This window comes from Geospiza fortis, unplaced genomic scaffold (assembly GCF_000277835.1).
Source record: "Geospiza fortis unplaced genomic scaffold, GeoFor_1.0 scaffold54, whole genome shotgun sequence".
NCBI lineage: Eukaryota > Metazoa > Chordata > Aves > Passeriformes > Thraupidae > Geospiza > Geospiza fortis.
This window is the reverse complement of record NW_005054301.1, coordinates 17,550,561-17,574,346: the sequence shown is the minus strand read 5'-3', so window position 1 is coordinate 17,574,346 and position 23,786 is coordinate 17,550,561. Positions and strand designations below refer to the sequence as shown.

Sequence of the window (23,786 nt, the reverse complement as noted above, 5' to 3'; positions counted from 1 at the left end):
GCGGCGGTCCGGCCTACCCCTCCCGGGCCGCATGGCTTCCCCCTCCCCCCGCCCAGCTGGCAGCTGGGCAGGGGAAGGTCTGGACCCTTCACTGACTGGAACTTCAAGAGGAGTTCCAAGAGGAACTCCCAAGGGAGAGCTCTGCTTTTAACCCCTGTGTTCTCAGAGGCTTATCCAGTGACCCAATGGCCAAAGCATGTGCCAATATTCAAAATCTGAGCACCCATTGGTCTGACTACTCCATTCCCAGAAAACCTACTTCCTCAAACCACGACAATTAGCTATGTTTTGATGTAAGTGGTCTATATCTGCGCCTGAACTTGTTTTGGTAGTGTAGTAGGTTGATGCTTGCTGGATTCCAGGCACCCACCAAAGATCCTCTGTCACTCCCCTCTGCAACTGCACAGGGCAGAGAAAATATAACAAAGGGTTCATGAGTTGTGATAAGGACCAGGAGAGATCACTCATCAAATACCATTACGGGCAAAACCAGACTCAAATTAGAAATATGAATTAAATTTGTTAGTAAAAAAAACTCAGAGCTGGATAATGAGAAGTAAAAGAACACCTTTAAAAACCGCAGAACCTTCCCTCCTTCCCAGCTGTATTTCCTCTCCTCATCAGCATAGGGAAACAGGGAATGGGGGTTATGCCCAGTTCATCACACATTGTTTCTGCTGGTGCCCAGCAGGAGAGTCCTTGTACTGCTCTGGTGTGGGGGTCCCTCCCACAGGAGATAAACTCATGCTGGAGAAGTCCATGGAGAGCTATCCTACAGACAACAACTCCACAAACTGCTGCAACATAGGTTACTCTTCCTGCACTCTTCCCTCACAGGGTGCAGTCCTTCAGGCACAGCCTGCTCCAACATGGGTCCTCCGTGCAGTCACAAATCTTGGCAGGAAACCTTTCCCCAGATCTGCAGGTCCCTACCAGGAGCCTGTTCCAGTATAAGCCCCCACAGGGTCACAGCCTCCTCAGGCATCCACCTGCTCTGGCATGGGTCTCCTCTGTGGTACAGGTGGATCTCCGCATCCATGTGGTCCTCCATGGACTGCAGAGAAAGCTCAGTCTGGTGTCTGGAGAACCTCCTCCCCTTCCTTCTGCACTGACATTGGTGTCTCTAGATTTGTTCCTCTCACATGTTCTCTCTTCACTCTTCTCTTGATGCAATTACATCTGCACAATAACTAACTTCTTATTCTTTTTCTGAAGTATCTTGTCACAAAGGTGTTACTGTCACTTCAGGGTGGCTCATCCTTGGCCAGTGGCACATCCATCATGGAGCCGCCAGGGATTGGCTGTGCTGGACTTGGGGAAAGCTTCTACCATCTTCCACCCATCCCACTACCAAAACCTGGCCATGCAAACTCAATGCAGTTATGCCAGATGTTAATCATCTGTCCACTGTTATCTCAGTCCTGAGCAATCAAATCTGTTAAAATAGCAAAGTACATTAATTCTGTAACTGTAGAGAGCATGTGTCTTGTTTGTATTTCATGTATCTTGTTTGTTTTGTCATAGACTAATACAAGTGCAGAAATAGTACTTGCAGAAGAGGACTTGCACTGAGAGTATTAAACAGGGAGTAATAACTGATTGTAGGTAAAACTCAGAAGCAAACGAGACCATGTTGATTAGCGTAAGCAAAATGCATATGCAGTGTCCTAGCAACCTCCTGTGTGTTCTCCGGAAGTCTTTTTTTTTTATAAGGAGGAGACTGAAACAAATTAAAATTTCACCTATTTACAAGTTCTTCATTGAAATTCAGGCAAAACCAAGAGGGAAGAGTCAAGGCTTTTGGTTTGGAAGTCTGACAGATGGGCGAGGGAGACTCCTGGCAAGTGAGCCTTTTGATACTGAATAATATAATAAAGAGAACTGAAACAGATGCTGGAAAGGCATACCATTCTTAAAATTAATTTTTAAAAATTTGGATTTTAAGATTACTATTCCAAGCAGTTATTACAAGGAAATAGAAAAGGAACCAAGGATGTAACTAAGGAATCAGACTTGCAATAAATCAGTCTCTTTTGTTGTCCTTCTCTGTGGTCTTTTGTCATGGTAATTTTTCTTACTACCCTGCCTCTGACAAAAGAACAAGTTCTGGATACAAAAGAACTATGGAAGTACTAATTATTTTGTTAGAACTTAATGCAAATCAAGGTAATTAGATTTAAATAACCTCTCACCAGGAAGGTGTGTACAAAGTATGTATCAGTCCTGATATATGGTGCTCTGTCCTGCTGTTGACCTCATTCAAACAGAATATGATCTGTGAACAATAAATTTGTTTGTTCCTCATGGTGATTACGGAGGGAAGCAAAAAAAATCCCCAAACCCCCTAAACTCATACTTTCTTGTCTCAGAGTTTTACTTTAACTTTACAACATGACTGTACATCTCTAAATTACTGCATTTAAATTTAAAATTACATTTTGTTATTCTGCCAGTTCTTTAGGCAGAATGGGTAAGAGCTAGAAAAAGAAACACTATGTACATTCTAGGAAGCTTTTCACTTTGCAATCAATGAGTGACTTGCTAACTATTTCTTTTAGCACTTCTTCATCTGCTAGAAAGAAGTAAAAAAGTTAGACTTAATTTGAAAAAGAAGCCCAAAGGAAGGGACCTTCTCTACCTTCGTTTCTTGTGGTGGTTCTGTTGTGCACTGAAGTATTGCTCTAAAAATGTATATGGTTTTGCCACCATGAAGAGAACAGTAACTCTAGACCTCAGTCTCTTCTCTGTGATTAGGAAAAAGGAGCGTTGGGTCATGTCAGAAATTTTGCAAAAGAAGGAAGAACCAGGAGCTTAACAGTAGGTCTAATTTCTTTACACCTTGTGTTGTCCCACAAAAATCTTTGAAGTAGTATTTTGTGTATTCTATTATTGAAGTAAAATCAGTATTTTAACATTTTAAATGTGTGTTACTTATAATGTAGAAGGGTTCAGTAACACTTTTGGGTTTTATTGGGTGGGAATCCCCATTTTAATTATTGGAAGGAATGATTCTGCCCTCCCCAAAAAAAGAAAGCTCTATTAGCTTGAGTCTGACAATTGAGTCTTTTCATGGACTGCTGAAAATGGTCCTGAAGATTATTTTCTGTAATTTTTGCAGCACATTTGCCTTTTATAGGTTTTGTTATGATCCATGATTGTTGGTTATGGAGGTTATGGGGTTTCTTTTGTTTGGTTGGGATTTTTTTGGTTTGGTTTTTTTGCAATTGATGCATCCATAGAAAAAGAAAAAAAATCTTTATATTTTCTAAGAACCTCTGTCTATAGTGTCTGTAATGACATGAAAAACAAAGTAACCTTATAGTGATGGTATGTAACTGGCTTGGTGATTTTTGATGTGAAGTCTTTGGAATAATACCAATACAAATATTTTTTTGGTGCTTTACAAAGTGACTTAAAATCATTTCAGGGCTTTATGGTTCCATTAGTTATGGAAGTTTAGTGCCCTCATATTCTGTTGCTTTATGTTGCGTTGCTGGTGTGACTCGTGTGGTCACTTTGCACTAAGATAAAGAAAGAGCGTAATGAGATGCTGCTAAAGTAGGGTGGGTACTTGTGGACCCACTTGTGGTTTAAACTCGGTGGTGTAACAGTACAACTTTCCAGCTCCAGAGGAGTATGTCTTATATCACAGCATTCTTGAGTTCTGCCTCAAGGTGTTTTTAAAGTTCTTGGCTGTGGACTCCTTTGCCACAGAAAGGGCAGAAAAAAGTTGTTTAATAATGATGGGGGAGGGAGTCTGTGGGGGTCTACATGTCTTCTGGAATTGGGCGTGTTATTGCTGATCAAAATAAATTTATTCAATAGTGAGTTTAAAAAAATATTGTGTATAGAGCTTCTACTCCTAACACCTTTACATGAAGGGTATATCCAGCCTATGTGTGTGTATCTGGATTTACAAAAAAAAAGTCCTCTAAGCAGTTCAAGAAAATGATGCTATTACTGGCTTGCTGAGAGAGGATTAATTAGGAAATGTCTTCCCTTATCTGGATTTCTAGAAGTTACAGTGGTTCACTTCCTCTTAGCAGAGCATTATACAGAATGACACTAGGCACTATATTATACAATTATGTTATTACATATTTCTTCTCTGGGACTTATTACTTTGGTTAAATTTGAAGTTATTTGCTAGAGAACTGTTCAGTTGTCAGATGAAGTAATCAGCCTGAAATAACCTGTAATAGAGTATGGTATGTTTGAATAACAAAAAGCCAGGGAAAATCTTGGAATTTGGGGGATCTCCAGGAAAATCTTTTTTTGCATAAATACTAGCTTTACTCTGCATACGTTTTATTCCCAACCCCCCCTCTTTTCTCCAGTACTGATACTCGAAAAGGTGGAAAATGGAGATCTGAGCAACAAGATGTTGAAGATCACGGATTTCGGCCTGGCCAGGGAGTGGCATAAAACTACCAAAATGAGCGCAGCTGGGACATATGCCTGGATGGCTCCTGAGGTCATCCGCTCTTCCATGTTCTCCAAAGGCAGCGATGTTTGGAGGTATTGATTTGGCATTAAGTGATTGGATACTAAAGAGTAACTAGACCTGCCAGGAAGTCTTTTTTATGTGTAAGAATGAGTAATGGTGAACCAAATATTAAAACTCAGGTCTTAAGAAAACTTTATCCACCAGCTTTCCTTTTGTCAGACTTATCTCAGACTTATTGTTACTGTAGAAAATAAGTGGTGGACCAGCTACTGCATGCCTCTAAATTTTTGTTGTTCTATAAGTTTTCATTCAGATTATTTTGAGATTCATAATCCAAATCCCCTCTGCTTTATCTTAACCAAACGTTTTGGGCTTATCTGGCTATTGACTGACATAATCAAAGGCCGTAATACAATCTGAGAAGTACTTAATTTTTATACTGTTTTACATACAAGGTAGTTTTGAACTGTTTTGTTTTGGTAGTAATCTGTCACTAATGTATGTGTATACAAACACACTGTACTTAATTGAATTCCCCATCCTGTTTCAATCACAATACTATGTTTTTTGTTTTCATAATAATTTTATTAATTATTTTCATGCTTCTAATATTTCACATAGGATAATAGATCAGTTGTCTGGGTCCATCTGAGTATGTAATCTATAAATAGTAACCTGCATGTATATATTGTCTTGTTCATTCATGCATTGGAATTTTTGTGAATGAGCTAATATGGTGGGGAGGTGTAAGGGTTGGCCCATATACTTCCAGAAATTGAGGTTGAATACCACTGTTAAGTGGATTTGTAAATACAGAATTCAGTAAATAGGTCCAGGACAGTGACTTTTCTGGATACTGGTTGACTTAGAATTAGTACTGAACATCTGAAACAGATAAAATAGAGATAATTTTGTTTTTCTTGTGGAGAAAAAGATATTGAAATGTCAGGATCTTTGTCTTCATAGCAGTAAGATTCCGTTGCTGGCCAGTAATGCTCCTCCACAAGTGTGAGTGCATGCTGTAAAACCCATCAGGATAAAGAAATGGCCCAGCTGGTAGATGTGTCTTGCTCTTACAGCGCCTATTTGGTGTGGGGATTTTAATTTTCCTTGTCCAGTTTTGCTGAATAGATAATGTATTGCCTTGTGATAAGTCTGTGAACTTGTGTTTTTTTGCTCTGATGGTATGGATAAAATTCTGACTGTGTAATTAAATGTGGTAGCCTCTGTAGCTAATCTGAGACAGATTGAGCAAGAACCAGGCTTTTATTTGGAGTGAAGTCTGGCAGAAATTAATATCTTCAGACTGTACACCTTTTCTGTACATGTGATGATGGTACTGGTTTGTACACAGTTTATTAACCTCAAACCTAAACTTTCTGTTCTCTGAAACAGTGCCAGGAAGGGCTTTTAAGGGTAACCTAAGGGAAAGAGGGAACATTTTTCCTGTAATTGTAGCTTTAGTAATACAGGCATGCTATGAACAGATCAGTAGATGTTCTGTACCAGTATGAATTAATTTTAAAAATGTTAAGAATTATTTAGTTGGTTGGTGATTTTCATGAAGTGCCTCTATGCCCATGCAAAAATACCAGTTTGATCATTGACTCAAGGACTGTAAATAACTGAAATAATTTGTTCATTTTTCAGAATATTTTATTTCTACTTTTAAGATTCCTTCATCACTTTCTCTTGTTATAGTTACCAGTCTTCCCTTGAGAAGAGGTTGGGTTCCTCACAATACTCTCCCTTAAACAGAGAGTCATCCCCATTAAGGGAACTTATATACTGTCTCTGAATAAATTTTTTCTTTCTGGTGGCTAAAATCTCTATTCATAGTTAAGCAAGCTGAAAAGAACATGTATGCAAAGGATAAATGCTTGCCAGTGCAATCACTACTAGTCTGCCAATGATTGTAAGCTCTAGATTTTACAAAAGCGGTCATGGACTTGTGTAATAATTCCTGTCCCCACCCAAGGATACAACCTAAAATTCTTAACAGGATGAACTTTTTTATCCTATTAGACTTGCTCCTCCTCTTGTCCAGTTCAACCACTTGGTTAATCACTGGAGTCATAGGGGTTTTTTTGCCTGACAGCCTTCCAGTTAGTCTATGCAGCATCAACAGAATTGTCTCTAATGTTCATGAACCCTTTTATTTCAACACCTTTTCTTTAAAGCTTATTAGAGTAATACTGCTGGCTGAACTGTTGCCCAGCCTTTGAACAAGAATCTTGTTCTCCTTGTGTTCTCGCTGCACAAACAGCTGAAGAAGAATCATGCTAGGACTGAAATTTCCTGAGTCAGTCTTATCGTAACTGACTGCTTCATCTTTCCAAAACATGTTTCAAGCTCCATTTTAAAAGCTCCATCTGTTTACTCTGGAGTAGGGTTGGCAAAGAACTTAAAAAGAGTGAGGAATGACCACACATGGGATTTATCACCAGGGTCTGGACCACTGTGAAGCTTGTTCGTAGTACCAGTACTTAGTAAATCTTGCTAGTGAAAACTTATTGCTGCAAATTTTTCTGTGCTACCCACAGGCTCTAGATATAGTAGAAGCCTTGTACTTATATTGTACAGAGGACAGTGAAGTTAAAGTTTTATTTAAATAAGTCCCTTCCTGTAAATCTGTTATGTGTTTGTATTTGCTTTGGATTTACAGGGTTAAAGTTGAAGCTTGGATATTGCAGCTCATCCAGTACTGTACGCTAACGTTACTAGGCATATAAATAATATTTTTCTGTCATTTGGCTGGTTAAATATATTTCTTGTTTGCTGTACACTTTGTTTTTTACTTGTACTACTTAAAAGACAGTCATAGTGTCAGTACTATCTATCAGTGTGTGGAATATAAAGGCACCATACAACCATCATCTGGGTTCTTGATGTTCCTCAATTTAGACGTCTTTAAGCTATATCTACTCTGAGACCAGTGAAATAATTGGGCATTTAATTTCCATTTAGGAATGGAATACCAGCTCTAGCTAAAACCATCAGATTAGTAGATCAGGAAGTTTCAGGCATTCAGTGCTGGGTGTAGAAACTTCAGTCATTAGAATATTTTGTTTTAAGCAAGCGTTGGTCAAGCACTCCCATCCACAACTGACCGCTTGTAGGCTTCCGTAGTTTTCTGTGTGTAATGCGGCACTGTCAAGACTTCAATACCTGGCAGACAAATGCTGACTAGCAATATTAGGAGAAACTCACCTGGGAGAAGCACATGACACATGAGTACTGTGAAAGCACATGAGTGTTGTGAAATGGGCAGGAAAGGTCATCTCTGGAACTGTCAGTTCATTAACATGCAAAATGTCAGCTGTTAATAGCTATAAAAATGTAATGAAGTTTGGGGGTTTTTGTCCTTAATAAAAGTCATGTTCTAGTTGCTGTTGGAACTGAGATCTCTTTGTTGGGTTGATAATTCCTTCCTCATGGAAAGCGTTGAACCTGGGGAAATGGATAAGAGAAGCCTATGGTATATATGCCATGGAACAATACCAGTGAGAAACAATTACTTGTTTTTTAAAAGTTCACAGACTAACAAGGAAGGTGGGAAAATCACATGTGAAATCCTGCAGACCTCCAGCCTCCCTTGCCCTGAAAATCCAGTGAGTAGGATTGAACCTGATGTTAAATGGCTTAAGGGATTACTGGATCACTGAAAGATGGTTAATTATTCACACAAGTGTCAGTTGACTTGGATGCATGGGTTGTGTCACATGGTTCATTTCATAATTAAAGTCCAAAAATTACTAATAGGTGCTGGAAAAATAAATGAGCTTGATCACTTTTTCTTTCCCCCCACTGAGAATGTGTAGAGACCCTTGTTTCTTTCTTTCTATGCCTTTTTTGGGGTAAGTCTTCTGATCTGGCTTTTTCCTTTTTACTTCCCAATTTTCTGCTCTAGAGTTAATAGGAAAACACTCTGTTCAGCACCTGTCTTGGTGTTTATTCACTTAGTTTATTTTTTTCAAATAATGCTCTTGAGACAGTAAGAAATGATAAATTATAATATCAAGAGTGTGAATTACATAAGAAAAAAGCAAAAGATCGTGTAGGTCAAAAAATATATTCTGCTTAATAAAGTAAAATAGCTGTGTTAGCAGCAAAGGTTGGATCTTTAGTTACTAAAATCCTTTATCTAAATAGGAAAAGTACTGTTAAAAGTGTCCAACTAAGGTAGCAGCAATTATGGTGAATGTTAAAGATGTGATGGGGTGGAAGGGAGATCTCAAGGGTACAGTTTGTGATATCCATTAGTACTCCCAAATGGATAGGGAAACTGTTGCTTTGAAACAAGAAAAGCTTAATATTTTAACTTTATATTATATTTATATTTTAACTCTTCCATGGAGCAGCTATTTAAGGAGCTTGTTGGAAGAGAAGTAGTTTTTCATTTGGTCTTCAGTTGTGCTTAGGAGGCCTTCAAGGTGGTATAGTATGACAAGGTCCAAATATATGTATATTTAGATTGTGTATGTTTGCAAGCACAATTAAGAAAAATTAGTCCATTACAGTAGTGTTTAATCTCAAGATTATTGACAACAGCGGGAATTTTTTGTAAAATCAACAAAAGCAGAACACGCAACATGGATATCTTTTCACGACACTGTTAAAGCTCTGAGTGAATGTATGGGAAATCCTTCAAAAGAATGAAGAAGACAGTGTAGAAGAGACTACTGAAAGACATCTTTTTAAAATCTTGGTCTGTATCCAAATGAGGAAAATTATGCATTGACTTGAGCTCTTTCAAGTTGAACATAAAACAAAAATAAAAGGGTTTTGAAGAGAGTCTTCTAACATCATAAAACTGAATCCCTTGCTTTCAAATGCAGCACAGGTGAGAACCCTGCAGGAGAACATAACAGCCCAGAGGTGGGCAAAATGTGGGAGTGCAAGGAAGATAAGGCTATACCAGAAAAAAAACCTCAGTGACTTATGTCTGCCCGAATAGAGCAGAGGCATTTTAAGCTGAAAATTTCTCTTTAAGGGAGTCAAGCTTGGAGCACATATCTTTTACTGAAGTAAAATTCACAGAGGTGTTAAAACTGACTGATTAAATGAGCAGTAACAACTCCTGAGAATTACAGTAACACCCAAAATTTCTACAAGAACATGAGAGTCAGCTGAGTTAGCAGCTGTGCTGTGCAATCTCTTGCTTAGAGCTGGTGTAGTACCAGAGAAATGGAAGGTAGCAGACACAGTGACAGGTCTTAAAAGAACTCCTTGAGAATTAGCAAGTATGATCTTGAGTTCTTCTCAATGACAGAAACAGCACTAAAGAGCAGGGAGCTGGTGGACATGTGAGCATGTCTGGGGAAGAGTTAGCTTTTGTAGAAGAAAATGTAATACCTTGTGAAAAGTGAAAATGCTTGAAGGAGATACTGACTATGTGGATAAGTGGTGAGGTTGCTTATACTGTATTTGGATTTATAAAGACTTTAGGCAAAATCCTGCATCATAATCTTTTGAATAAAGCTTATGATGCAGGATTTTGCCTAAAGTCTTTATAAATCCAAAATTTATAAATTGATGTGGGAAAAGAGGGCAAGTATTTTTCCCCTTCATTTAATCAATACTTAATTACTAAAAGAATAAATCTGTTTTATTGGTGGGGAATTCTGTGTTCAAATAAGTGATTTGAAAAAACAATACATGGTTAGGTAGCGTGGTTGATGATACCAAGTTATTCAGGATAAGAAAAATTAATGTTCTGCAGAGAGATGAGGAAAAGTTTTACTATAATGAATGATAAAATAGATGGTGATGGTAATAAATTCAAAGTAGTACCCATGGGGGAATTTAATATGTACAATTTAAGGGCTCTAAATTTTACTGTTGTGTTTCAGTAAAAACACATTGGAGCTCCTATGGATAATTTAGCTTATTTTGTAAAGAGTGAGAAAGGCAACTAGTGAATGAAAATTTAGTAGGAAAGAAAGGAAACAAGCAATACGATTTGTGCCTCTCCCCATATCTTTAAAACTTTGTGATTTTGCTCATTCTAAGAGAAGATGTCAAAGTCAATGAAAGATATGAAATGGCTTCTGTTCAGGATAGTAACTAGACTAGGATTTAGCTAGATTAGGATTTGGAGGTCTGGAAAGATGATGATTTAGGCAGGTATGCAACAGGCAGGATGTATGGGAGCCTGTGAAATCATGGGCAGCATGGAAGGAGCTAATAGGGAACATAGGTTTACTCTTTCTTGTATTTGAAAGAACTACAGGGAAGCCAATGAAATTACCAAGTGACAAGCTCAAAACACATACACGGAAGTATTTTTTGGCAATGCATCATTAAATCTGTGGAGTTTGCTACCACAGAATATAATGGATGGTAAATGGGTTCAGAAGAGAGTAAGAGATCAATGGAAGAAAAAACTGTCAGGTCACCAAGGATGAAGAAGCAGTTTCTGTTTTGGGTTTTCTAGAAGCAGAAAAAGTATTCTGATTTATGCTTTTCATCATATACTTTGGGGGAGAACAGTCCTGGAACTATTTCTGTAACTTCATAGGTAGTATTTTGTAGAATATCTTAAGATGATATTCTTAATAAGAATATTATTAGTTCTGAAGAAGTATTTTTCAATTATTTTTAGAAATCATGAGCCACCAAACAACCTTCTTCATATTTTTGGGTGTTTTGAGAGGCTCTGTTTTGAAACTAAATTAGAAGATTTGTGGTTTTCAGATTGTTCCCAGTTTCAGAGAGAAAATTATTTTTGCCTAAAAGGTGAAAATGTCATCTTATTTCAGAGCTACTAAAAAAAGCAGGTAGAATAGGGCAGATCACCAGCTTGGCATTCATGATAAGCTTGTCCTGCAAACTGCAATTTCTTTAGTATACTAAACTCCCAGGTTCAGGTACCTTGTTGCTTAACAAAGGCTGTGTTAAAGTCAAACACCTGTTATCTCTGTTTCCTTCCCGATAGTTATGGTGTGCTGCTTTGGGAGCTGCTGACAGGAGAAGTACCATTCCGAGGAATTGATGGTCTGGCAGTAGCGTATGGTGTTGCTATGAATAAGCTTGCCCTTCCAATCCCTTCCACGTGTCCTGAGCCTTTTGCCAAACTCATGGAAGGTAAGCCAGCTGTGGTGTGTGTGGTGAGTGCGGTTGAGCATGGCCCCTTTTGTTGGTTTTGTTACCTAAGAGCACAGATTTCTCCAGTGGCTTTATCCAGTGGTGCAGGTTATCGTGGGAGCCAGGCTTGGCTGTAAGTGTGCTCTGACAGTCAGTCTACTACCAGAATAATGAAAGATTTTTTATCAACTGGCTTTATAGGAAAAGGGGGACTATTGCTGTTCTCTCTTAGCTTGTTTTCTAGTAGTGTGCGCTCACCAACACCAAAACTTCACATAATTACGTCTTCTTTGAAGTCTAATTTGTTTTAAAAATCGTAGCTCAAACATCTTTCTAATAGTGTCAGATTGGTTTGAAATGAAACTTTATCCTACTGACATTTCAGGGAGAGGTTTTAAATGTGGCTTTGACATTCCAAAACAACCCATATTTTCGGTCAGAATGATGTGATTTTCTGCTTTGTGTGTGAAGGTAGTTCATGCCCAAGGTGGGCTACAGAGAGGTGAAAGAAGTACAGGAGTTAGTCATCAGAGCTACTGTAGTTATTAAAAAGGCTTGTGTGAGGTAATTTTTGGGCGTATTTATGTGACCTGGTCTGCTGGCCATTGAAACTACTTTCATGCCTCCTGAGCTTCAGTTGTTCCTCCCTCCCTCTCTCTTGCCCTCTCTCTTGCCTTCTCTCTCTTTCTTTACCTTCAGTGTTTTTGTCAGTGTCCCTATTCCCAAAGATTTGTAGGTGTTTATATGTAATAAACATTTTTATACCTATCTGGCAGAAAGGAAAACAGAGATAAAGAGAAATCAAACTTGGTTTATAGTCTTGGTGAGCAAAGAATGAGTCTCAACATAGAACTTACTCTGTGGCTTCTAGCCTCAGGAAAGCAATATGAATCTTGAAGAAAATGTTTCTGATGGATTTTTTTTCTGCTTTTTGAGTACTTTTACATTTTTCTGGTGTTTTCTTTAGGTTACAGGCTACAGTTAATTTAAAGTGAAAAATTTCATCTATGTTCTGCTAAAGCAGAAATATCCTACTGTACAGTAAACAAGAGAGTTGCAGGTAGAGTAGCTTGAAGGTAGTGTAAAGTGAGAAACTGTGTCTGAAAGAGTTGGTGAAACTACCAACTCAGTGTTTTGCCACGTAGTTTATTTTGCCATGCTTTCCTGGATTTCTTAACTATAAGTGAGGATTTAAAAATCATGCCCTCTATTGGGAAAGTTAGGTAGAGGCATTTGGCCAGTGCCTGAACCTAGCAGCCCAGGGGTGAGCACCCACGTGGCTTTGGAGCACTTGGCTTCTCTGTGTGCAGGGCGAAGATGAGAACAAAAGAGCCCAATTACTTTCTGCCCCTTCACCAAAGCTGTGTTTCAAACAGGCTGTTTCCCATCTCGGGTGAACTCTTCTTCCTCTAATGCTACTTTCACTTTTGAATTACTGCCATGGTGGTCTTCACTGAGACAACAAAGCTGAACTTTCGCTCTTCACAGAAAAGTTATATGTTGCAACTCTCCTCATTAGTGCAAATAGTGGCTGATCTAGGGCTGCGAAAATAAAAGCCATGGGCCACCTGCTAGTTATCCTGTTCACTCATTCATGCATTTGGCTGGCTGCAGCATTTTGTTTTACTTTGGGTCATGTTTGCTTTGTCATGCTTAAAACCTGAGGTAAAGAGACAGGGATTATGGCACTGACAGTCCTGCTGTAACACCCATTGCTGCTAATTGGCCAGCAGCAGGGGATCATCTGAGCACTCTTTAACATCCTCAGTTCTCTATTTTGATAAAAGAAGAAAATTAAAAGCCATAAATACAAATGTGTTCCAGGATGGGACCTGTTGATGCCCACAGTTTTGAAAATAGAAGTCCCAAATGAAAAATCTCAGTAAGGCTAAAAAATCGAAGGAAAGAACTGCAGAACCAAGCCTTGGCTCTTGCACAGGTTTTGTGGAGTGATTTTTATTTTTAATTACAGCTGCCCCTTGGTGTACTTCAATCCACAAAACTGATGAATGAATTTCTTTTAGGGTACCACCTAATATTTTAACAGTGTTCCCTTTTTTCTGACTTCAAGGTCTAGAAAACTTTTAGAACATTTTAATAACTCATGTCTTGTGCTGCAGTAATGCTTTCTTAAGTCCAGTGACCAAGTAGAGCAATGCAGTATGATGAGAGAGACCCACGTGTTAGTTACTTCCATTCATGCACAAAAGCTGTATTCCTTACAAATACATTTGAATGTGATTTTTTTATGTTTGGTTGCTCTGGAATTTTGGCATGCAGGTACCTAGCAGTACTAAAGAGAATAAGAACATCTGCCAAACAAGAACCTATGTAAATGCTGGTACAGGACAACATAGAAGGAGAATGAGAAAGTGATTTTTTTTCTGCTGGAGTAGAAATGAGGGAAAAGGAAGACAGAAGACTGAATAAGTGCAAATTTCCTGTTCAAAAGTGTTGTTAAATCAAAAGTTTTGATGTAATAGTTTGGGGGATTGTTTGTAATAGATTAGGGGTTACTTCATACTATTTTCTGTTTATGTTTTCTGTGTTGAATTCCCATCACTGTAAAACATTACCTTTTGTACTGTTGCTCATTGAGCTGCTTTATGTGGTAAGATGGCTGCCTTCAGTTCTGTGTTTTTAGATCTCTGTAATTGGCTGAATAATTGCATTGGATTGTAAATGAAAAAGACTTGTTTACATCTGTGATTTCTCCTAAAAGCAAAAGAAAAATGACTGATTAATTTTCTCTCAAATAATAAAAAAGGACCTGTAAAAGTAGGAGAACTCCAAATGCACCATTTGATGTCACTATTTACTTGAATCTCTTATTTTCACACAAGTTATGCCCAGTTTGCTTTGCAGGAGAGGTTTTCCATTCTGAGAAAAGATTCATAATGACTCAGCTCAGTATTAGATTTTGGCATCAGGAAAAGCCCTGATAGATATCCTCCTGCAGTATGCTGTTAACTCTGCAGTGTAATTATTATAAAAGAAGTATTTGCAAGATCCTTGCATAGTATTTCTACTCTTTGAACACATATATGCATCTTAAAGCAAAATATTAAAGGAAATTATTTGTTATTTTAAAAAATGCTTTAAGGTATACCCTTCTGTAAAATTAATAAATCTGTATTTTACTTGACATATTATTGCAATAGAGCCTAGAGACCTAGGTAGTTAGATACTTCAAGATTTTAAGTCTTGTTGGATATTGTACAAGCATGAAAGCATGAATTCCATACTTGACAATAGTCAGTGCAAGTGGGCAGTGGGAAAGCTGGGGTAACACAGGTAGTGTGTATGCCACTCTTAGCCACTGGGGATCAGTAAAGTGCTACCTGTCCTCTCAGACCTCCACACTTAGAGATGCTTGACAGTTATTTGTCTTTATTCTGTTCTAGATTGCTGGAACCCTGACCCACACTCACGACCTTCCTTTGCCACTATCCTAGACCATCTTACTGCCATTGAAGAGTCTGGTTTTTTTGAAATGCCCAAAGATTCCTTCCACTCCCTGCAGGAAGACTGGAAACAAGAGATCCAAGAGATGTTTGATCAGCTTAGAGCCAAAGAAAAGGTAAGTAGAGAGTAATTGCTACCTGCTTGTGCTCTCTGGGTTGTAATTTCCCCATTTCATAGTTCAAACGGGGATCACTGTTTCATGCATCCCAGAGCTAATTTTGTCTGTGTTTTGCTGGAGTTAATATATTAAGTCCCCGAATCAGTGGCAGGTTATGATGCACACAAGGGTAGAATAATGAGAAAAATAAATATCCACATCCTCAGCTGCTACTCTTTCTAATATTGTAGTGAGCTTCCATGATAATCTCTGCAAATTGCTGTGATGAGTTGATTGTTTATTGCATTTGATAACTGTTTCACTATTAGCATCTTAATTGAGAAACCCACTGAAAACTATTAACAGGAGATGTAGGAGGGTAGTTTCAGCATATATATACTCTAGTTAACATTGCGGCTTTGTTTCTGTTGGGTTTATGTTTTCAAGGTTTTGAGCATAACCAAAATGCATGGACTAATAAACATGAGTGCTACCAGGGGAAGGGTCCAGTAACTGCTATAACTGAAGTCCATCTGGGCAAATAGCAGGAAACAAAAATGCAAGCAGGAATAACAGGAATGGTGACCGTCCGCCTCAAAGAGGAGATGTGAAAAAACTGAAGTTTTCTTCAAGCATGCTTGCAGAAAGCACAGCTTGTTGCATCTAACTTAAGGTCCTTACAGAGACTGTCTTTAGTTGTTGGTAAGAAAAACTACAGCAGAACCAAAATCACTAGTATAATTATATATTTGTAAGTTGACAGTCTCTTGCCTGAAAGTAAACTCATAATAAGCAGCCGTCTTGATTTGGGCTCAGAGGTTGGGTTTGGGAGGCAGAGAGAGAAGGAAAAGAAGACTTTGGGTTAGAGGAAAGAAGTCAACTCCTACAAGAATACTTAAAACCTTTATATTCACCTATTTTAGTTGCTTTTGGGAAGAATAAATTAGCTGATAGGCATTTCCTTGTTACTATTGTCCCATGGCGTATCTGTGTTGGAACAGTTTTTGAAAACCAGAAACTTGAATAGACAAACAGCTAAACAGCACCAACTACACTGCCCTCAGGATGGGTACTGTACTCCTCTTTAGCAATGGGGAAATCATTTTATATTAAATGATTTTATTGAAATCTCCCTGGTGATGAGCCAGGTAACAATGCCATTATTAAAAACATCTAAACTAAAATCTGTCTGATTATCTATCTGATGTTTAACTTGAATTCTTCAGTTTTTGCCTTCTGCACTGGAATTGGCCATCTGGAGAGAATTATTCAAAGTGCTGAATTCTTTTGTCCTTGTGGTGGGAGGAGAGGAACGCAGTGGGATTTTGGGATTTCAAGGACAGTTTCAGTTAATTCGTTTTGTCAGCAAGGGATAGATCGAAAGGTTTGCCTTATGTGCCGTTACGAGGACCATGTCGAGATGGCTTTTGAATATCCCCAAGGAGGGAGACTCCACAACCTCTCTGGGTAACCTGTGCTAGTGCCCAGTAATGCAGTAAAAAAGTATTCAGAGAGTGACCCCTGTGTTTCAGTGTGTGCCCTTTGCCTCTTGTTCTGTCATTGGGCAGTGAAGAGAGCCTGACTTTGTCTTTTTTTCACCCTTCCCTCAGGTTTTTTTATACACTGGTAAGATACCCCTTCACCCCACCCAAGCGTTGGACTCTCTCCAGTATGTCCGTATCTAGGGGAGCCTAGAATTTGACATAGGATTTCAGGTGTGGCCTCACAAGTGGTTATGTCTGAATTTTAATACTTGTTGTGAGGGGCCTTGAATGGCAAGCATTGAAGTCCTCGAGGATTGTTTTTGGCTCTCAGCTGAGCCTTTAACCAGTGAGTGCAAGCCATTGAAGCTGTGCCTTCAGAGCCAGTAATGTTAGTCTTAACCCACAGGTGGCAAGGTAGCCTTTTGTTTCTACTTTCTTGTCTCCCTGCAGGAGCTGCGCACATGGGAAGAAGAGCTGACTCGTGCTGCTGTCGAACAGAAGAACCATGAGGAGCTGCTACGAAGGCGGGAACAGGAGCTGGCAGAACGTGAGATTGACATCCTGGAAAGGGAGCTCAACATCATCATCCACCAGCTGTGCCAGGAGAAGCCTCGGGTCAAGAAACGCATGGGGAAGTTCAAGAGGAGTCGACTCAAGTTAAAGGATGGCAATCATATCAGCTTGCCTTCAGGTTGGTGATGTGGTAGGCTGTGCCAGGTGAAATGGGAGCAACTTGTAGGTTTGATAGTTCCTTACTACTGACCCTTATGCACTAGAAAAGATTTGATCTACTTGAGGAAAAACATGCCTCTTTGGGATCAATAAACTAAATTTAATGCTCTTGTGGCTAGCATTGCCCAAAGTTCCGATATGAAGGCCAGAAGTAAATTTGAAACATAACATGTTTGTTAACTGTTGGCTGTATATGGCTTATTGTAAAAATGTGGTGTTGCAGTTTAACATGTTAATACTCAAAAGAATCAGTTTTTTAAAGGATGTATGTAGAATATGATGGGCATTCGTGCTTGGGGATATTTTACATAATGCTGCAGAAACTATAGCTGGAGAAACTATAATCTACTGGATTTTTTTGGTGTAGGAATCTAAAAATTACCAAAATACTGATATATTGATAGCTGTGAGACTAAACGCCTAGATTGCTAGTTCATATGTGAACTCCTGTTAACACAGAAGCAACTTCTGGAAGAAATGTTAAATATTAGTAAGGTGTTGGCAAAGTTACTCTTAAGAGTGAAGATGGTGATGTTAGCATTTCTGCTGCAGATTCTTTATGGAGATTTAAATTTGTCAAAAAACCGAAAGTGTGGGGTTGGTAAATCACCTAGAGCTCATTGTTGCATCAGGGATGATGACTTGCACTATATTCTTTGTTTTCTGGGAGACACTGACTGTTTAGAAGAGAAATTAAGATAAAATGTGTTTGTTACCTATGACTTTCTTTAGGTCTGCAAACAACTATTTTTGGTGGTGCTTAAGAAACTGAGAGGTAAGGTACAAGGGTTTATATAGGGATATAATTTGGCATGACACTCAACAAAACATCTGTGTGTGTATGTGTTTCACACATACACTAAGATACATTTTCAGGGCTGTGAGTACACATCTTTGTTCTAAATTTTTGTTGTGTATAACGGGGAAATAGCAATTAGCTGTACATACAGCTTTTTTACATAGATCCCATAAGTTGCACTCTTTGAAACATACCATAAATTATTATTTCTTTTCTTGTTATATTAAAAAAAAGATAATTTTAACTGTGTCTTTCTGCCTTTTTTTTTTCCTGCTAAACAGATTTTCAGCATAAATTCACTGTGCAGGCTTCTCCAACGATGGACAAAAGGAAAAGCTTGATCAGTAGCTGCTCCAGCCCTCCTGCAAGTCCTACCATTATTCCCAGACTCAGGGCCATACAGTGTAAGGAGCTCAATGTAGTATTGAATTTGGGAAATGTGCAGTCTGTCAGCGTGGTAAGATGCCAAGATTCCATATCTAGGGCAGGACTGTTAGAGAAAGCACCTAAAATGTTTGCCTTGTGCCTTGCATGTATACATTTGGAGAGAAAAATGGAGTGTCTTAATGATGGAGGGAGTATCACCGCCTTTGGAGCTAAAACCATGCTTACTCAAGTTTGTGAAATATTGCTGTTTCTATTAAAAATATATTCCTTAGGTGTACAAGTTAATTTTAGAAAATACTAATTTGTAGAGTAGATCTGTAAAACATTGCTGTAGTGTATTATGTTACTGTTTTAAGGAAATAAGAACAAGGGCACTTTTCATGCAAATAATGTTCCCATAACACAGAATTAGGCAGGCATGCATGTCCTAAAATTATGAAAGTCATGTTAACTAAGGTATAGTGTTTGTATTGGATATCACAGCACTTGTGTGTTTAGTTTCAAACTGGTGGTTCTAAAGAGAAACTGGTGATGGAATAAAGCTGGAGAGGCTACCTATACTTGAAAGGATTAGGGAATGCTCAATTTGGCATTTAGTTGTTAGATTTGTATTGATAAATGGTCAGAATTATGGGAAAATCACTTTTGTTACTATTCCTGTTCTGGTCTATGTTTTATTCTTTATGTTGCCATGGAACCAATTATTTTAATTTGTGTATCTGTTTTTCCTTCCCATTTTCCACTGTTCTTTCCACTTGTGAAGTGACACCTGCTGAAAGCAGTAAAACGTGGGGACGAAGCTCAGTCCTTCCAAAGGAGGAAGGAGAGGAAGAAGAGAAGAGAGGCCAGAAGAAAAAGGGGCGCACTTGGGGACCAAGCTCACTTTGTCACAAGGAGCTAGGTGCAGGAGAAGAGGGGTAAGAGAGGACCAGGAGGAAGGCTCATTTCTAGGTTCTAAACGTGGTCGTGAGCTGGCTCACAGGATATTTGTCTATCCACTTGCAAACGCCTTTCTTATTCCAACTTCTTTCCTCTGCCAGACATGTTAGAGATTCAGAGCAGTTTACAAAATTGCATTCAGTTCATTTGCCTAGGAACTGGTGTTTCACTGTCTGGTATTACGTTGTTAGGTGTGTTTGTAAGCTGTCGAACTTCTTAGCTGTGCAAAACTCTCTGTAAAAGTTCTTCTGTGTTTTAAGGCTCAGCCTTCTGTAGTTGTCTTAAATGCTAGTATATAAAAAATATCTGGTAAAAAGCCAAGCAAATATCTTCTCTTTAGTCTTTTGGAAAAGACATGTACTTTGAGTGAATCAGTCCTGAAAGTGATTTTCACAGAAATACAGGTTGTACCTCTGTTTCTATAGTTTATTGTTCTGTGGCTTCTTTTTTTTTCCCCTTTGTGTGTGTGAATTATTTATACCAGGACTCCAACGAACCATTGCTGGAATGCTGCTTTAAACATAGGGCTATTTTGGCCTTCTAAAAGACTTGAATGCTTGGTAATTTTTAATAATGTTTGAGTGTTTTCCCCCTGATAAATTGATGGTTTGACTCTTGCCATGTTTTTAGCAGGGAAAATAAGATAGCTGGGTATAATCTTTATCTTTACTATTGTGTGGTCAGATGTGAAATGCCTGAAAAATTTATGTTTGCATAGTGCATCAGTATAGTAGCCCCCTGGAGACCTGGATCTATTTAAAACATGTTCTCTCTCTGAGATACTCAAGACATGTTGGCAGGACAATATGGAGGAAGCTTCTTTGACTGCTGCCTATGCTTAACCTGTTCTACAGATGAAGGATAGGGATAGCATTCTAAGGAATTAAAAAAGATGTCATACTTTACAATCATTAATTATGTAAAAGTGGGGGAGATCACTGAAGCTGGAAAAAACCACTTCTACCTTCAAATCATGTTCTTAGAATTTTCGGAATAGACCTCTTCCATTTTCTGTTCATTACTGTACAGTCTGAAGCACTGATTGTTTTTGGGCACAGACAGCTGGAATGGAGTTGCATGCAAACTGTGGTTTCTCATAAAACTGTCCTGTTCTCTCTACAACTGAGATGCTCTGTAGTACTGAGTCTCTTCTAGGGAGACTTGATACAGATATCACATTTTGCAGAGTGTCTGAAACATGAGAGTTTTGCTAAGATCATGCCAGACTGCAGACTTTATTTTAAAGGGAGCAGAGTTGCCGTAAATATTAGTTACTCAAAAGATAGTTCTTGCTATTTCTTAGTATTTTTTAAATTCTTATTTTATACAGGGTAAGGCAATAAAACTTCATTGAATATTTAAGGTTGAGAAAGGCCTTTAGAGTTGAGTCAAACCATTAACCTAGCCTCTACTTTGTTCACCAGTAAACCATCTCCCCAAGTGCCACATCCACACACCTTTTGAACATTTCCAGGAATGGTGATTCCACCACTTTCCTGGGCAGCCTATTCCAATGTCTGGGCACCCTTTCAGTGAAGAAATTTCTCCTAATACTTAATCTAAATCTCTCCTGTTGCAACTTGAGGCCATTTCTCTTGTCCCATGACTTGTTACTTGGGGGAGGAGGCTGACTCTCACCTGGTAAGACCCTCCTTTCAGGGAGTCATAGACAGTGATAAGGTCTCCCCCAGCTTCTTTTTCTGCAGGTTAAACAACCCCAGCTCTCTCAGTTGTGCTTCATATGAGTGACCTTCCCCTTCCCCAGCTCTGTTGCCCTTCTCTGAACATGCTCCAGCTCCTCAGTGTCTTTCTTGTAGTAATGGCCCCAGAACTGAACACAGGATTCGAGGTGTGCCCCCGCTGGCACTGAGTACAGGAGAACAATCACTTCCCTTCTAGGATGCCTTTGGCTTTCTTGGCTACCTGGGCACACTGCTGGCTCATGTTCAACTGCCTGTTGACCAGCATCCCCAGATCCTTTTCCACCAGGCAGCTTTCCAGCCACTCATCCCCACTGATGGGTCTTAGTAGCATTGCATGGGGTTGTTGTGACCGACTTATTGTACCTTATACAGTGGGCCTTGATTTGTCATCAATGCAGCCTGTCCAGAACCCTCTGCAGAGCTTCCTGCCCTCCAGCACATCAACACTGCACCCAACTCAGTGTCACTGTAAACTGACTGATGGTGCCCTCAATCCCCTCATGCAGATCACTGATAAAGATATTAAACAGGGCCAACCGAAATACTGAACCATGGGAAAATTGGGGTGAAGTGGAGAGCTAAACTAAGAAGTATCCTGTGCAGTCCTCAACTGCATTGCAAGCCCATCCTCATTAACCATTCTGGCACAGTGTAATAAATGAGGAACAAGCCTTTTTTTTTTTTTCTTTTTCTTTTCTTCTTAAAGTGTTTTAAAAATGTCAGAAAATTTCTTGCTTGTGGGAGGACTTCAGATCTATATAATTGAGATGCATACAAGCATACCCTAAGTAAATCAATAGATAATATATAAAGGGAGGGAAGAATGGAAGCTAGTTGTGAACATGGTACATTTTCTCACATCCTTCTACTATTTTCAGTCTGAAAGCTCTGGTGGAAGGATGCAAACAGTGGTCATCCAGTGCACCAAATCTTGGGAAGATCCAGAGAACTGCACCTGCTTTTCCAGGATTCACCAGCTTAGCAGAGATTGGTAAAGGAATTCCCTGAACTTGGTACTCTCATCCCCACTTCCATTCACATTTCAATGAACTCTTTCCTGACCTTCAGCTGGTACCTTACAGCAATATTTTAATTTTGTTTGGTATCTGTTTTTCTTTTATTCTTTGTCGAGTATCCACTTTCTCCTTCTGGATTTTCTTCTTTTTCACCTCACTGCTTGTGCTTCTCCCTCTGTCAAGCTAACAAACTTCTGTTAATTCTCCTCTAGCTCCATGCTGTCTCTCAGCTCCTTTCCTGAATAATGATGTTTACATGTGCAGTGTGCTTACACCTACACTTGCAAGGAGAAATCCTTAAAATTTTTCTATCTTTTGCTTCTCACTCACAAACACATAAATTTACTCTAGAAGTTACTGAGGTGTAGGTTGCCTTTGAAATGCTGTTCTGCAAATAATCCCAAGTGGATGAATGCTTCACTGATTTCTTTCACTTTGATAGTGTTTCCAGTTACTTCTCTCAGCCTGTCTTCTTTGGAAACAATAGACTGTATTTGGGAGTTGATAAATTATGTTTGTGAGGAGAGCAGTTGCATCTTCTGAGGAGAATCTTATTTTGAAGTATATTTGTGAGACAATGAAATTTGCCAGTGAAAATGTTACATTGATACAAAGTAAATTTTCATTTGCTTTCCAGATGATGAGGACGGTGAATGTTTTAATGGAGAGGGCAAAGTGCACCCTTCACCTGTGCACAATCAGTCATACCTCTGCATCCCATTTCAGAAGAATGAAGAATGGGATGGCCCTTCTAGTGATGCCAATGAGGAGTCCACCCCTGTAAACTCTGCTACCAGTACCCCACAGCTGACACCCACCAACAGCCTCAAACGTAGCGGCTCCCACCACAAGCGATGTGAGGTTGCATTGCTTGGCTGTGGAGCAGTGCTGGCTGCTGCAGGCCTGGGTTTTGATCTGTTAGAAGCAGGGAAGTGTCAGCTGCTGATTGAGGAAGAGCCAGAGGTGCCCAAGGAAGAGAAGAAGAAGCGTGACAGCATTTTTCAGCGAGCTGGACGCCCACGCAGGAGCACTAGTCCACCTTCCCGGAAGATCTTCAGGAAGGATGATCCCCTGTTGTTGCTAGGCGAGCCATCCACATCCCTCACCCTTCTTTCCCTGTCTTCCATTTCCGAATGTAATTCCACCCGGTCCTTGCTGCGCTCAGACAGTGATGAGATTGTGGTTTATGAGATGCCTGTCAGCCCAGTGACAGTCAAGGCTCCCTTGCCAGCCATTACAAACCCACTGGTCAATGTCCAGATCGAGAGGTTCAAACAAGACCCCAACCAGTCCCTGACTCCCACACACGTGACGGTCTCTTCCCACACCCAGCAAAGCGGACACAGGCGCACACCTTCTGATGGAGCCATCAAAGGGGGTGGACTGGTTGTCAATGGGTGCCCAACCAGTGGATGCCCTTCCAGTAGCTGTTTAACTGGAGCACTGGGAGCAGGTAGGTTTTCAGCCATCTTCCTTTTCCTCTTCAGAGTAAAGACAGAAGCAGTGTAATTACTTGTTGCTTATGCATTTGTTGAGATGACCAGCCCACAACAATTGCTTGTGGAGGCTATCTTTACGCAAGTAGCTAACAGAATAACGTGGCAATGGTTTTGGTTCCAGCATCTTCAGAC

General features: G+C 39.4%; 1 protein-coding gene across 1 annotated transcript in view; it reads left to right on the top strand.

Moving 5' to 3' along the window:
- The window catches only part of MAP3K9 (mitogen-activated protein kinase kinase kinase 9), a 53,726-nt gene that overhangs the window by 18,989 nt on the left and 10,951 nt on the right, over positions 1 to 23,786 (top strand). The window contains exons 2-9 of the mRNA XM_031065748.1: positions 4,338 to 4,518; positions 11,385 to 11,533; positions 14,938 to 15,113; positions 17,030 to 17,270; positions 18,392 to 18,514; positions 19,261 to 19,414; positions 22,018 to 22,130; positions 22,793 to 23,608. Coding sequence (XP_030921608.1) covers positions 4,338 to 4,518; positions 11,385 to 11,533; positions 14,938 to 15,113; positions 17,030 to 17,270; positions 18,392 to 18,514; positions 19,261 to 19,414; positions 22,018 to 22,130; positions 22,793 to 23,608 — 1,953 coding nt within the window. The remainder of the gene's footprint in view (positions 1 to 4,337; positions 4,519 to 11,384; positions 11,534 to 14,937; positions 15,114 to 17,029; positions 17,271 to 18,391; positions 18,515 to 19,260; positions 19,415 to 22,017; positions 22,131 to 22,792; positions 23,609 to 23,786) is intronic.